The 15,894-nt window shown below is 43.0% G+C and overlaps 1 protein-coding gene across 2 annotated transcripts in view; it reads left to right on the top strand.

Annotated features, from left to right (window-relative positions):
- LOC141133608 (NACHT, LRR and PYD domains-containing protein 3-like) overlaps positions 1-13,610 on the top strand; it is a 219,622-nt gene extending 206,012 nt beyond the window's left edge. For both annotated transcript variants that reach the window (XM_073623085.1, XM_073623084.1), the window contains 2 exons: positions 4,324-4,488; positions 13,456-13,610. In XM_073623085.1, coding sequence (XP_073479186.1) covers positions 4,324-4,488; positions 13,456-13,546 — 256 coding nt within the window. In that variant the 3' untranslated portion in view covers positions 13,547-13,610. The remainder of the gene's footprint in view (positions 1-4,323; positions 4,489-13,455) is intronic.
- Positions 13,611-15,894: the final 2,284 nt, after the last annotated feature.

Raw genomic sequence — 15,894 nt, forward strand, 5'->3', positions numbered from 1 at the left:
AGCTTAGTATCATCTGCAAATACAGAGATTGAACTGTTTACCCCATCCTCCAGGTCATTTATGAACAAATTAAACAGGACTGGTCCCAGCACAGAACCCTGGGGGATCCCACTACCCACCCCTGACCATTCCGATTACTCCCCATTTATCACCACCCTCTGAACTCGCCCTTGTAGCCAGTTTTCAATCCATGTACTCACCCTATAGTCCATGCCAATGGACCTTATTTTGTACAGTAAACATTTATGGGGAACTGTGTCAAATGTTTTTGCAAAATCCAGATACACCACATCTACAGGCCTTCCTTTATCTAGATGGCAACTCACCTCCTCATAGAAGGTTAATAGATTGGTTTGGCAAGAACGATTCTTCTTGAATCCATGCTGATTACTGCTAATTTTTCCGTTCTCATTACTAAAATCTTGTATATAGTCCCTTATCATCCCCTCCAAGTTTACATACTATTGATGTTAGGCTAACTGGTCTGTAATTCCCAGGGATGTATTTTGGGCCCTTTTTAAAAAATATTGGTGCTACATTGGCTTTTCTCCAATCAGCTGGTACCATTCCAGTCAGTAGACTGTTAGTAAAAATTAGGAACAATGGTCTGGCAACTTTGGAACAATGGTCTGTTACTTATACAGCTTTTATTAATTCACTATAATATTTAAGTTTTTTCCTTTGTCCAGATACACGCTTTTTCAGAAACATGAACCAGAAGGGTTTTTTTTTCCTGCCTCTAAAAGTTGAGCTCAAAATATGCCTGTAATCGTCCCAATGTGTATGGAGACATAGGAGGAATAGGAGAACATGGAGCTGCTTCTACAGGCAGAACATACAACTCCTGTAGTAGCAGCAATTTTTAAGCCAGTGTGCATGGAGCCTAAATATCCAATCCTGGACTGTTACACTATATTACCAAAAGTATTGGGATGCCTGCCTTTACACACACATGAACTTTAATGTCATCCCAGTCTTAGTCCATAGGGTTCAGTATTGAGTTGGCCCACCCTTTGCAGCTATAACAGCTTCATCTCTTCTGGAAAGGCTTTCCACAAAGTTTAGGAGTGTGTATATGGGAATGTTTGACCATTCTTCCAGAAGCACAGTTGTGAGGTCAGGCACTGATGTTGGACGAGAAGGCCTGGCTTACAGTCTCCACTCTAATTCATCCCAAAAGTGTTTTATCGGGCTGAGGTCAGGACTCTGTGCAGGGCAGTCAAGTTCCACCACCCCAAACTCGCTCATCCATGTCTTTATGGACCTTGCTTTGTGCACTGGTGGAAGGGGCCATCCCCAAACGGTTCCCACAAACATGAAATTGTCCAAAATCTCTTGGTATGCTGACGCCTTAAGAGTTCCCTTCACTGGAACTAAGGGGCCAAGCCCAACCCCTGAAAGACAACCCCACATCATAATCCCCCCTCCACCAAATCATTTGGACCAGTGCACAAAGCAAGGTCCATAAAGACATGAGTGAGAAACTTGACTGGCCTGGACAGTCCTGACCTCAACCCAATAGAACACCTTTGGGATGAATTAGAGTGGAGACTGCGAGCCAGGCCTTCTCATCCAACATCAGTGCCTGACCTAACAATTGCGCTTCTGGAAGAATGGTCAAACATTCCCATAGATACACTCCTAAACCTTGTGCACAGCCTTCCCAGAAGAGATTAAGCTGTTATAGCTGCAAAGGGTGGGCCAACTCAATATTAAACCCTACGGACTAAAGGCCCATACACACGATACGAAAATCGGAAGTAAAATTTCATCCGAACGAACAATCTGCAGATTTTTGGATCATTAGTATGGTGCTTTTGATAGCCTATTATGATTTTTCGTCGGACAAAAGCTGGATGTGCAGACTATAAAATTTTTATCGTACGTGAACTCATCTGGTTTTCATTTAATAAGTACGCTTTTCGTCCGAAAAAAAAATCGTAAGAGCAAGACTACACATGCTCAAAAACAAAAGAATACATACAAAACTATTCAACACATTACGTCACTTCTGATGTTGTATTCTGTCAGGCGAGAATTTTCATATGGTGAGTAACCTCTTCACTTTCGATATGAGACTAGCATGCCACAAAAAATGGACAAACAGTCATCCGACAATCTGATTGTGTGTACGAGGCTTAAGACTAAAAAAGCACTAAAAAAACATGAAAAAAAATATGAACAACTTTGTGAAAATCTAATGAATGTAAACCAGCCACCAGCAGGAAGTCTGATATAGAAGTACAAATAGTATAATATAATTCTATGTAAAGAGTCCTACACTTAGTGACAAAATGTGTGATGAGACAAATGAGAAATCTGCAACCTACAATGTGTCCGAATACCAACACTTCTAATGTAGATGTGATAACTCCAATAGTGATCAATAATAAAAAAATTCATTCACTACAAAAATGCACTTTAATACATGTGAGCAAGGGCAGATCTCCTCCAACCTATTCACAGCTACTTCAGTTTGTATAACATGTAATGTGCAAAAATACAATATCACCCGAGGTGTCCAGACAATGGCCGCAATCACATTACATAGAAAGGAAAAAGCCTCCATGTCACTGCCTGGACTCCATCATACACGGCTGCAGTCCGGAGCGGTGTGTGCTCTGAGTTCTGTGTATACTCGTGTATATGATGGAAGTGTACAATCTGTGATTCTATATATATTTAAGGATTATGCACTATGGAGGCTTTTTTCTTTTCTATGTAATGTGATTGCAGCCATTGTCTGGATACCTCGGGTGATATTGGAGATACTACCTGGAGGTCTGACATTCCGTGGCACAGTCTGTTCTCATCGGAAGCCGGCTTGAGCAGAGTGGCGCTGCTGGAAGGATATAAACAAGCGTGTCTGGCCCTTGCTTGTGGGGACAAACATTTTGGTAAGTGATATGTTTGCTCACTGGTGTGGGGGAAATTGCTTGAAGTTGCTGCAAAGAGGTGGAAGATGATCAGCATTGATTTAATCCATCTGGATGAATCTCTGGTATTTCTGTTAGACCCCTTACACATTGAGGCAGTTTTCAAGTGTGCTTTTCCACCGGGGTTGTCCACTTGTGGGATGTGAGAAAAAGTCCTGCAAGCAGCATCTTTGTGGCGGGTTATGAGCATTATAAATAGTGCTTCCAAAATGCCCCTACCCATTGAAATGAATGGGCAGCACTTCCAAAGCACCACAAAACGGGTCTTTTTTCATTTTTTTAAGGTCCTGTTGTCACCGGCCCACTAGCGCACAAAAAGCCCCGCTAAAACACCACTAAAGCACCGCAAAAACTACCGGCGCTTTAGCGCTGTTTTAGCGGCTCTGCAGTGTGAAAGGGGTCTTACTGCACAAGTCACTGTATGGTGATTGGAGATGGAAGTAGTGGTCAATGGCTTGTAGGAAATCTGCTTTTTCATATTTATGAACTTTCTCTTGATGTTTGTAATTTCATAAGATAACTTTGTTGCTCTTCATGTTTATGTATTTGTTGCACATCATATCTTATATAGATTGAAGGTGCTGTGAATAGGTTGCAAGAATCTGCCCTTCCTCACATGTATGAAAGTGCATTTTTGTAGTGAATATAATTGTTATATCTGATCACTATTGGTGGAGTTATCACATCTAGTATATGATATGGAAGACTGCAGCACTAGTATATAAATTCACACAATATAAATGTAAAAACATAACAATAAAAGTAAGACTCCTCAACACAAAACTCCCTATAAGTGTATATATAACAATGGTATGGAGACTATCTCACTGATAACTAATGAAGAGAATTTATAATCAGCATGTATAAAATTAGTGCAGCAATATTAGTACAAATTTTCAAAAAAGGTCCAAATAAAGTACGGTAATGATAATAATCTTCTCCACACCATAAGATCAAATCCTTCAACATGATGATCAAAGGAAATCCCAAAGCACAATGTTGTCACTTTTAGTCAATAAAGTTTCCACAACATGAGTGAGACTTCTGTGACTATCAAAGTGAATCCCCACAACTGAATCCAAGACTTAGCAGAAGGTTGGAGATGAAAGCCTAGAGGTCAGTGTGAGTGTGTATGGTCCAATCCCCATACAGAAATAATGAATGGATCACACCACCTCATCCACGTCTCATGTCACTTTTAGTAACTGAGATCCACAAAAAGAGAAAACCTCCATTAGTGTAGATGATCGATCGTCTTTTATAAAGTGATCTACTATTAATGATTCCAATAAAGAGAAATCAGTTCCATTCATGTAGAGAATAGTTACATTCATTCCCGGGGGAGAAATTCATTTTCTTCTGGTAACATTCTTCTCTTCTTCTACAGATTGTCCTCTGATCACTTGACAGACAGTTCCTGCCCCCACCTGGCATCTGGAATAAGAAATAACCAGACACTGAGGACACTGAGCCTGTATGAGAACAATCTGGAGGGTCCTCATTTCAGGGATCTGATGGAAGCTCTGACAACAAGCCGGATAGAGGAATTACAGTGAGTATAACAGAACTGACTGAGACAATAATATTCTGGGACAGTTTTATATCTAAACCACATAAATAATATAGAAATATGAGAATGTCATCAAATTTCATCTTTAGACTCCATAAGGCTCCATGCACACTGGGCTTAAAAAAATGTCAGTTCCCTTGGCAGAAAAAACTTTCATATAGAGAATTTATTGTACAAAATTTAGAAAAGTTTAGGAGCGTTTTGCGTTTTTTCTGCCAGAAAGCTCCAATCAGAAACACGAACCAGAAGAGTTTTTTTTCTGCCTCTAAACGTTGAGCTCAAAATATGTCTGTAATCGTCGCAATGTGTATGGACACATAGGAGAACATTGAGCTGCTTCTACAGGCAGAACACAAAACTCTATGTAGTAGCAGAAATTTTAAAACCAGTGTGCATTGAGCCTAAATATTCAATCCTGGACTGTTACACTATATTACCAAAAGTATTGAGACGCCTGCCTTTACACGCACATGAACTTTAACCACTTTAAGGCCTATTTTTCAAACTTGTTTACAAGTTAAAATAAGTTTTTGTTTGCTATAAAATTACTTAGAACCCCGAAACATTATATATATTTTTTTCTAACACCCTAGAGAATAAAATGGTGGTCGTTGCAATACTTTCTTTTACACCGTATTTATGCAGCGGTCTTACAAGCGCACTTTTTTTTGGAAAAAATACACTTTTTTTTAATTAAAAAATAATAAAGTAAAATAATGTTAGTCCAATTTTTTTTTTACATTGTAAAGATGATGTTGTGCCAAGTAAATTGATACTCAACATGTTACCCTTCAAAATTGCACCCGCTCGTGGAATGGCGACAAACTTTTATCCTTTAAAATCTCCATATGCAACTTTTAAAAAATTCTACAGGTTGCATGTTTTAAGTTGCAGAGAAGGTCTAATGCTAGAATTATTGCTCTAGCTCTAACGATCATGGTGATACCTCACATGTGTGGTTTGAACACCGTTTTCATATGCGGGCGCTACTCACGTATGCGTTTACTTCTGCACGCAAACTCGGCGGGACAGGGCACATTAAAAACATTTTTAATTATTTATTCATATTTATTTACTATGTTATACTTACCTCTACTGTGTGTTTTGCACAGAGTTGTCCCTATTCAACTCTTCTAGGGGCCCCCAGCGGCATTATCAGCTCCTCCCTGCATCAGTAAACCCCCTAGGAGAAGCGCTCTCCCTGGGGGTTACCTTGTGGGCACACTCCCGAGCTCAGCTTTTGCGTCCATAGACACAGAATGCTAGACTCAGCACCGCTCCCCCCAGTGCCCGCATCATTGGATTTGATTGACAGCAGCGGGAGCCAATGGCTAAAAAAGACGATATAGAGAATCATCTCCGGAGGTGTAACCTGCGCTTTGTGGGGATTCCTGAGGGTTCAGAGGGCACGGATACCCCCTCTTTCCTAGAAAACCTGCTCACAACTACTTTCGGGAGAGCTGAATTCTCCACCTCATTTGTTGTGGAACGGGCTCGTAGACTGGCTGCCAAACCCCCTCCTCCAGGTGCACCTCCCTGGACCTTTATTGCTAAAATGCTCAATTTTCGTGACCAGGATGCTGTCCCCCGCCTCACTAGGCTAAAGGGCAATATCCCATATAAAAACGACGAGATCAGAGTCTTTCCAGACTTTTCGGCGGAGGTCCAAAAGAAGAGGGCGCTGTTTACTGAAGCCAAGCGACAATTGGGGATCTGCCACTACTCGTATGCAATGCTTTTTCCAGCCAGACTCCATGTAGCTGGAGAAGATAGGGCGCATTTTTTCGACACACCAGAAGCTGTATTCGCCTGGATGGAGGAAAGAGCGCTGCCCCGCCATGCACCTGCTTAAAGACGTCTCTGTCTGACCCCACCTGGTGACTGACCTACGACATGGAGGGGATAGCGAGGGACTTCTGGATTCATCGGTCGGACTGCTCTTTTTCTGTTAAAGGTACTGTGTGCCCCATTATGCCGGATCCGACTGGTGGTCTGTGTGGTGCCCCTGCCCCTCACCCACCCTCTCTTTCTGATCTTTAGGGTGTTCCATCTTGCTAAGGCCCCTCGGGGGGAGGGGGGGGTTTATCCCCTTATTCATATATTGTCTCCAGGACATGAAAAATTGCCCCACATACTCTGTCCTATTGGCAAGCTGCTGGTCGCAATGACTCTCGGACTACTGACTCAAATATACCTATCCTGTGGGTTGCCCCATGCTTGTGATCCTGAAGACCTCAGACCGGGAGTCTCACTCCTCATGCTGCTGCCTGTTTTGCAGCGTATAACCATCCTCCTAGTTGCAGGAGCCCTTGCGGGTCCTGCTTTTTTCCATACCAAATGCAACGCTAAGTATTTAGCACAAGTTATGTTTCCCTGGTCGGCCCGGTTTCAGCGGAGCTCTTGGGGAGTTTACCCAGGGCTCTGTCTGTCCGGGCGGTTCAGAGTGTTAATGTTTAACATGTTGATGTTTCCTTGTTGGTTTAGAAATGTACAGACCATTCTTGTTGAGAAGTGCTATATTTGCAGGTATTCGCTTAATGTCATTGATAATGTGTGGCATGTGGGTGTCCGGGGGGTGATTGCGCGTCATGGGCCCTGGCATGTCGCACAACAGTGCCTTTCCTCTGGTGCCTCGGGCCTCTCGGGTGGTAACATGGACCCTCCCCTATTTTGGGTGATCTGGGGTGGCCGGCGATGGTGCTGGAGTATTGGGGACAATGTTATTTACCTGACTGTGACATGCCTAGGGTAAAATGTATTACTTGGAATGTGAGGGGCATCAGAGCTAAGCCTAAACGAAATGCAGTCTTAGCTTACCTCAAAGCTCAGCGTGCGGACCTGGTGGTCCTGGTGGAGACAGATCTTACAGGTCAACTACTGTTGACCCTAAAGAAGCCCTGGGTGGGATGGCTCTACCAGGCCCCCTATACTGTTAACGCCAGAGGAGTCGCTATATTGGTTGCCAAGACGGTACAATTTGCCTTACTTTCACTTAAATCTGACCCTCAGGGGAGATATCTATTTTTGCATGCTAAAATGTATGGCTTGTAAATTCTTATAATGGCAGTCTACATACCTCCCCCTTTCCAGTTTGCAGTGCTAATAGAAGGGTTATCCTTCATGTCTCAATTCCCCACTGTTCCAGTAATATGGTTGGGGGATTTTAATAATGTAGCTAATAGGGAATTAGACAGACTGACACTGACACCCTCAGGCCAATCCACCCATTCACAGACTAGATTTGGCAAATTTCTAACTGAACTTTCCCTTATAGATGCGTGGAGGCATCGGCATCCAACCAATCAGGTGTTTTCATGTTTCCCGACATCACACAATGTCGCGAATAGATTTAATTCTAATATCCCGCTCTCTTCTCCCACTACTTGGAGAAGTGGGTATCAACCCCCGCATACTCTCTGATCACGCTCCCTGTTGGGCTGAAATCAAGCTGGATTCCCCTCCCACAACCTACTCCTGGAAACTGGATCCCCACACAGGGAGATATCCAGAAAGTCAATGTTTGGGAATTAAAAAAAGACTGAACTGAAGATTGAGTTCATTATCGTTAATAAAGCTAACAAATTCATTCAATGAAGAGTCATCCCAATCCCACACCATCAGCAGATTATCGATGTAGTTGGGTTCAAACATAAAATTTGTTTATGACCGCAGTGACAAGAAGATTTGAAGGAGCAGGATGGCAATTTATTTCTTGAATGAGCACATTCCTAATAGTGTGTGTGATTTTCATTCAGTGAAGTCCAAAATCAAATGGTAAAAAGTATACAGAATTTTGAAATGATTTTGAACAAAATTTATATAACTATCAGATTAATGTGATTTTTTACATGCATTTTTGTGTATGAGCAGCCTAATTCTTGGATCTTATCACACTCTGTTATCAGCCATGAAATAGTCTTTTCCTGTAACCTTGTTATAATCCGATATTCTATAAAGTCCAATAAGTAATAATATAGATGTGATTGTAGGTGATCATACACGGGGGAAATCTGATCTTACTGCAATGACCAATCATATGCTTATCTAATAGTTTCTTGAAACTATCGATGCTCCCCACTGAGACCACCGCCTGTGGAAGGGAATTCCAAATCCTTGACGCTCTTACAGTAAAGAACCCTCTACGTAGTTTAAGGTTAAACCTCTTTTCTTCTAATTTTAATGAGTGGCCACGAGTCTTGTTAAACTCCCTTTCGCAAAAAAGTTTTATCCCTATTGTGGGGTCACCAGTATGGTATTTGTAAATTGAAATCATATCCCCTCTCAAGCGTCTCTTCTCCAGAGAGAATAAGTTCAGTGCTCGCAACTTTTCCTCATAACTAATATCCTCCAGACCCTTTATTAGCTTTGTTGCCCTTCTTTGTACTCTCTCCATTTCCAGCACATCCTTCCTGAGAACTGGTGCCCAGAATTGGACGGCATACACTAGGTGCGGCCGGACCAGAGTCTTGTAGAGCGGGAGAATTATCGTTTTATCTCTGGAATTTATCCCCTTTTTAATGCATGCCAATATTCTGTTAGCAGCAGCTTGGCATTGCATGCCATTGCTTAGCCTATCATCTACTAGGACCCCCCCAGGTCCTTTTTCATCCTAGATTCCCCCCAGAGGTTCTCCCCCCCGTGTATAGATTGCATTCATATTTTTGCCACCCAAATGCATTATTTTACATTTTTCTACATTGAACCTCATTTGCCATGTAGTTGCCCACCCTATTAATTTGTTCAGATCTTTTTGCAAGGTTTCCTCATCCTGCGGAGAAGTTATTGCCCTGCTTAGCTTAGTATTGTCTGTAAATACTGAGATTGAACTGTTTACCTCATCCTCCAGGTCGTTTATGAACAAATTAAACAGGATTGGTCCCACCACAGAACCCTGGGGGACCCCACTACCCACCCCTGACCATCCTGTACTCACCTAACGGACCTTATTTTGTACAGTAAACGTTTATGGGGAATTGTGTCAAATGCTTTTGCAAAATCCAGATACACTACGTCTACAGGCCTTCTTTTATCTAGATGGCAACTCACCTCCTCATAGAAGGTTAATAGATTGGTTTGGCAAGAATGATTCTTTATGAATCCATGCTGATTACTGCTAATGATACCGTTCTCATTACTAAAATCTTGTATATAGTCCCTTATCATCCCCTCCAAGAGTTTACATACTATTGATGTTAGGCTAACTTGTCTATAATTCCCAGGGATGTATTTTGGGCCCCCTTTTAAATATTGGTGCTACATTGGCTTTTCTCCAATCAACTGGTACCATTCCAGTCAGTAGACTGTCTGTAAAAATTAGGAACAATGGTCTGGCAATTACTTGACTGAGTTCCCTAAGTACTCTCAGGTGCAAGCCATCTGGTCCCGGTGATTTATTAATGTTGAGTTTCCCAAGTCTAATTTTAATTCTGTCCTCTGTTAACCATGGAGGTGCTTCCTATGATGTGTCATGAGGATAAACACTGCAGTTTTGGTTACTGAAGCCCTCCAGATTCCCTTGTGAAGACTGAGGAGAAGAATACATTCAATACCTTCGCCATCTCCCCATCCTTTGTAACCAGATGTCCTTCCTCATTCTTTATGGGGCCAATATGGTCTGTCCTCCTTTTTTTACTGTTTACATACTTAAAGAATTTCTTGGGATTTTTTTTGCTCTCCTCCGCAATGTGTCTTTCATGTTCTATCTTAGCCGTCCTTATTGCACCCTTACATTACTTGTTGCATTCTTTATAAATTCTGAATGCTGATGATGATCCCTCAACCTTGTATTTTTTGAAGGCCTTCTCCTTTGCTTTTATATGCATTTTTACATTGGAGTTAAGCCATCCAGGACTTTTGTTTGATCTTTTAAATTTATTACCCAATGGGATGCATTGGCGAATGCCCTTATTTAATATGCTCTTAAAGCAAACCCATCCCTCCTCCGTGTTCTTTGTTCCTAAGATTTTATCCCAAATTTATGCCTTCTAGCAAGGTTCATAGTTTAGGGAAGTTGGCTCTTTTGAAATTCAGTGTCTTTGTATTCCCTTTATGTTTCCTATTTGTGTGATTTATACTGAAGCCAATTGACCTGTGATCGCTGTTACCTAAATTGCCCCGTACTTCCACATCCGTGATCAGGTCTGTATTGTTGGTAATCAGTAGATCCAGTAGCGCTTAATTTCTAGTTGGTGCGTCTACCATCTGACCCATAAAATTGTCCTGCAAGACATTTAGGAACTGGCGAGCCTTAGACGATAATGCCTGGATAATTAAAATCCCTCATTATGATAAAACTTTCCATCCTTGCTGCTAATCCAATTTGTGATAGGAGATCTGTCTCCCCTTCCTTCCCCAGGTTAGGGGGCCTATAGCATACTCCCAGTATTATTTTCCCCTTAGCTTCATCCCTTTGGAGCTCTACCCATAAGGATTCCACCTCCTCCCTAGCTCCCTTAGTGATGTCATCTATCACATTCACTTGTACATTATTCTTGATATATAGGCATACCCCTCCCTCTTTTTTACCCTCTCTATCCTTGCGATAAAGGGTATACCCTTGAATGGTTGCCAGCCAATTATGAGAGCTGTTGAACCACAAAATCCAAATCCTCCTCATACAACAGTATCTCTAGCTCAGCCATCTTGTCAATGGCATTGGTGAACATGCCACGTAGTTTAGACTGGTTGCATATTATCCTCTTATTGGGTGTTCCGAGATTGCAACTAGGCCTTGCTACTTTACTTACCTTGGATTTATGTGCTTTGGTCAACCTATCACTAATGCCCCAATACTACCATCTGGAATGTGTTCCGCGCTGACTATATCTACCTATCTCTACCTCTGGACCCTCCCCCTGTCGCCTAGTTTAAAAACTCCTCTAACTTTTTGGCCATCTTCATTCCCAGCTGATCTGCACCCTCCTCATTTAGGTGCAGTCCATCCCTTCTATACTACTGGTTATCGACTGAGAAGTCGGCCCAGTCCTCCAGGAACCCAAACCCCTCCTTACTACACCAGCTCTTCAGCCACTTGTTTACTTCCCTAATCTCCCTCTGCCTTTCTGGTGTGGCTCGATGTACCGGTAGTATTCATGAGAATACTACCTTGGAGGTCCTTTTCCTCAATTTAGCTCCCAAGTCCCTAAAATCGTTCTTTAGGACACTCCATCTGCCTCTGACTTTGTCATTGGTGCCAACATGCACCATGAAAGCTGGGTCTTCCCTAGCCCCTCCCAGTAATCTGTCCACAAGATCCGTGATGTGCCGAACCTGAGTGCCCGGAAAACAACATACAGTTCGGCGCTTCAGGTCTTTGTTACAGATTGGCCTCTCTGTCCTTCTAAGAACTGAGTCCCCTACCACCAGAATCTGGCTTTCCTTTCCCTTCACTTCCACCCCATTCTCCCTGAAGGAGTTCCTCCCCTGGCAGGTAGGAGAGTCCCTCAGAGTGCGGGTTCCTGACTGGTTTCACAAATGTCACTCAATGGAGTGTATTTATTGGGATGCTCGGCCTCCCTGGCACTTCCCCCTCTACCCTTCTTGACTGTCACCCATCTACTCTTTTCCTAGTGCACCTCTTTGTCTCCACCCGCATCTGTGCTGGCCCCTGCTGGCACCTGTCATATACGTTCCTGGCTCTCCTTTAGTATGGAGGGACTTCTCAGTGCTGACAGTTGCTTCCCCAGATTCAGAACCCGGGCTTCCAGGGAAACAATGTGCTTACATTTTGCACATAGCTCTGCTCACGACTCATCCCTCTTATACGATAATGCGGTTCTGACCCCTATAGTCTGTCTTCACTCTCTGTGGATCCCATCATTGTCAGCAAGCCAGGAGTGGGGAAATGTGTCAAGGAAGGTTGGTTCTCAGGTGGAGACATTATTCTATGCAGTTGTCATGTTGACAATCAATAAACATGGCAAGAGGAGCTAAGAGTGGAGTGCGGCTGATACATTCTTTCATCTATCTGCCAGAGTGCTTGAGACAAGAGGCTTTGGGGGATCAGTCGCACAGATGAAGGGAGCCTGCCAAAGTGAGACATGGGGGAAGTATTATTCCCTTAAAAGAAAACACACCCACATTTTTACATTAGGCTTCATTCACACCTGAGTGATCCAAATCTGGGGCAGAATAGCTGGGATTCTGCCCGCAATTCAAAATTGCGGCAAATCACGGGATGCTTGTGCGAAGCCAATACCTCTTAATGGCACCCCAATCGCAGCACAATTTTGCCATGATTGTCATGCAATAAATCTTCCTGCAATCACAGCAAATTGCAACACGCGATGCTGTTGCTCAAAAGAAGCTCCTGCTACTTTTTGAGCGACAAGCATCATGTATTGCTACTTTCCACAATTGTGGCACAAGATTTATCTTGTGGCAAAATTGCACCACGATTGGAGTGCTATTAAGAAGTATTGGCATCACACAAGCTTCCTGTGAATTGCTGGCAGAATTGTGGTGATTCCACCCCAGATTTGGATCGCTCAGGTGTGGAGCCTTAATGTCCACCAGTGCACACTCCACAAAATATCCTGGTAAAAGATATAAGATGTATATCTATTATAACACTTTAAGAACCTTCTGTAAAACTGCAGTTAATGAATATAAACACATAACACAGTTAGTGATTTGTATAGTTATAGTGCAAAAGTGAAACATCATGTGCAATCTAAAATTCTTCAAAAATCAACAACCACCACTAAGGACAATGTGAACTCTTATCAAACATTTACACCTCATAGTTATAAGAGATCTAGCTGCACTTATGGGTGAGCCCCTCATAAAAGACTCTTGGACTTAAGAGTCTCGGTCTGGGAGCACATAGATTGAAGTTTCACCCGAGGAAGAAATACTTTGGCTTGAGCCGCATCTAGGATTAGATCCAGATACTTCAAGTGATGGGTCATACTGCTGAGATCTGATGACTGTTTATATCCTCTCTTCTAGGATTTACTGTGACTCCTTGTCAGAGAAATCAAGAGGAGAACTAGAAAATCTGAAAAAGCTCCGACCAGAACTGAAGATTTCTATGATGTGACCCCGGAGGAGGAGACTCGGCTACAGCTGTGAATGGAGGAGGGGGGAGGGGACATTGCTATGAATGGAGGAGGGGGGTGGGGACATTGCTGTGAATGGAGGAGGGGGAAGGGGACATTGCTGTGAATGGAGGAGGGGAGGGGACATTTTTGTGAATGGAGGAGGAGACTCGGCTACAGCTGTGATTGGAGGAGGGGGGAGGGGACATTGCTCTGGATGAGGATGAGATATAAATCTGAGCAAACCCGACTCAAGAGGAGAATAAATCATCACAGATGAACTAATACACCAGGACAGAATGGGGGATTCTGTTTTGTAATGAAGAAGATAAAAACTGAACATTTCATATATAACCTGTCTCAGGGAACACAACCAGCATTTATCTGTCATCTCGATATTTATCCTACACAGCCGGCTCCCCCTCTCACTCCCCCATGGTGGGGGGAATCCTTGTTTTCTGAATGGAGTCTCCCCCCCCATGTGTCATTGCCAGACTTTCCACACTGACTCCTTGTCACCCACATAGGGTTGTCACCTTTTCTTCATGTCAGACCCGAACACTTCAGCGGGGCTTGGCGTTTTTTTTGTAGCATACACTATGAGATTGTAAAATACCTGGGACACCTCTGTCCCCCCTCAAGTAATTTGGGGGAGTGGGGGGGGCTGAGAAGTGGTCAGATGGTGAAGTCTATAATAAAAAAAAAGGCTCATCCACTACTATATACAACAATACTGCTCAATGAAAACAATCTGGTATAAGAAGTACTGTATACCCGGATGATGTGAAGTTAACCGCTTGAGCCCAGGAAGATTTTAACCCCTTCTTGACCAGAGCACTTTTTTGCAATACGGCACTGCACCGCTTTAACTGACAATTGCGCAGTCGTGCGACGTTGCACCCAAACAAACTTGACGTCCTTTTTTTCCCCACAAATAGAGCTTTCTTTTGGTGGTATTTGATTTATTTTTTGCGCTATAAACAAAAAAAGAGCGACAATTTTGGGAAAAACGCAATATTTTTTAACTTTTTGCTATAATAAATATCCCCCAAAAATATATAAAAAAATTTTTTTTTTCCTCAGTTTAGGCCGATATGTATTCTTTTACATATTTTTGGTAAAAAAAATGGCAATAAGCGTATATTGATTGGTTTGCGCAAAAGTTATATATTTTTTTTACTAGTTATGGCGGTGATCTGCGATTTTTATCGGGACTGCGACATTATGGCGGACACGTCGGACAATTTTGACACATTTTTGGGACCATTGGCATTTTTACAGCGATCAGTGCTATGAAAATGCATTGATTACTGTAAAAATGTCACTGGCAGTGAAGGGGTTACCCACTAGGGGGCGATCAAGTGGCTAATGTGTTCCCTAGTTTGTGTTCTAACTGAAGGGGGGAGGGAACTGTGCAGGGGAGATGACAGATCGCTGTTCATACTCTGTATGAACAGACAATCTGTCTGTTCTACCCTCAGAGAACCGGAAACTGTGTGTTTATACACACAGATCCCGGTTCTCCTTGTGCCCCGAGCGATCGCGGTAGTACCTGGTCAATTAGCACAGTACATACATACATGCAACACTAATATCAATGGTGTGCAATAGGTGGGATAATAGCAATAAAGTTGGTAGTAATCTCTCATGGCATAACTACACAAAATTCTCTGGTTCACCACAATGGGTTTTTTTGGTATATAACGATGATTCATAGGTATTGCCTGCAGGACCTATGGCCTCACTGGACCTGTGGGGGTACATATTACATGGTAACTTAGATAATCTTGGTAAAATTGATAAAGATACGGCAACCAGTAGCTCTACGCATTTCGTGGCTTTAATGCCGTCAGGATCAAGCGCGTGTGAGATCTGTAAATAGATTATCGTAAAAATCAGCAAAAAGATCAAAAAAATACAGAAAGACAAGGTTGGGGGTAGAGTGTAAAACCTCCTTAACCAAGACTTACTTACTGAGGTTAGATGCGTTGATGGTGTGGTGGTAGGGCACCACATGCGGTCCGGGGGGATCTCCAACCGGGAGCTGAGGAGGACAGCCCCGCGGGGATAGAAGGGGCGATACCCAGGACAGGCACGGCAACGGGGACCTTCGGGGTAGGAAGTTAAGAGATAGTGAGCGGGGGGGAGTGAAGGGGGGAGGGGGAAGGAGCGGTGGAAAAAGAGGGGGGCGGGAAAGGAAGGGAGGAAGGAGGGGAAAAGAGGGGGGGAGGGAAATTAGGGGGACAGGAAGGGAGGGAAGAATGAGGGGGGAGAACAGTAGGGGAAAGGGGAGGGGGGGAAAGGGTGGTATTGGGGGTAAAAGGGCAAAGAGCCCGTGGTGATGAAGAAA

The sequence above is a fragment of the Aquarana catesbeiana genome, linkage group LG03 (genome assembly GCF_042186555.1).
Source record: "Aquarana catesbeiana isolate 2022-GZ linkage group LG03, ASM4218655v1, whole genome shotgun sequence".
Lineage (NCBI taxonomy): Eukaryota > Metazoa > Chordata > Amphibia > Anura > Ranidae > Aquarana > Aquarana catesbeiana.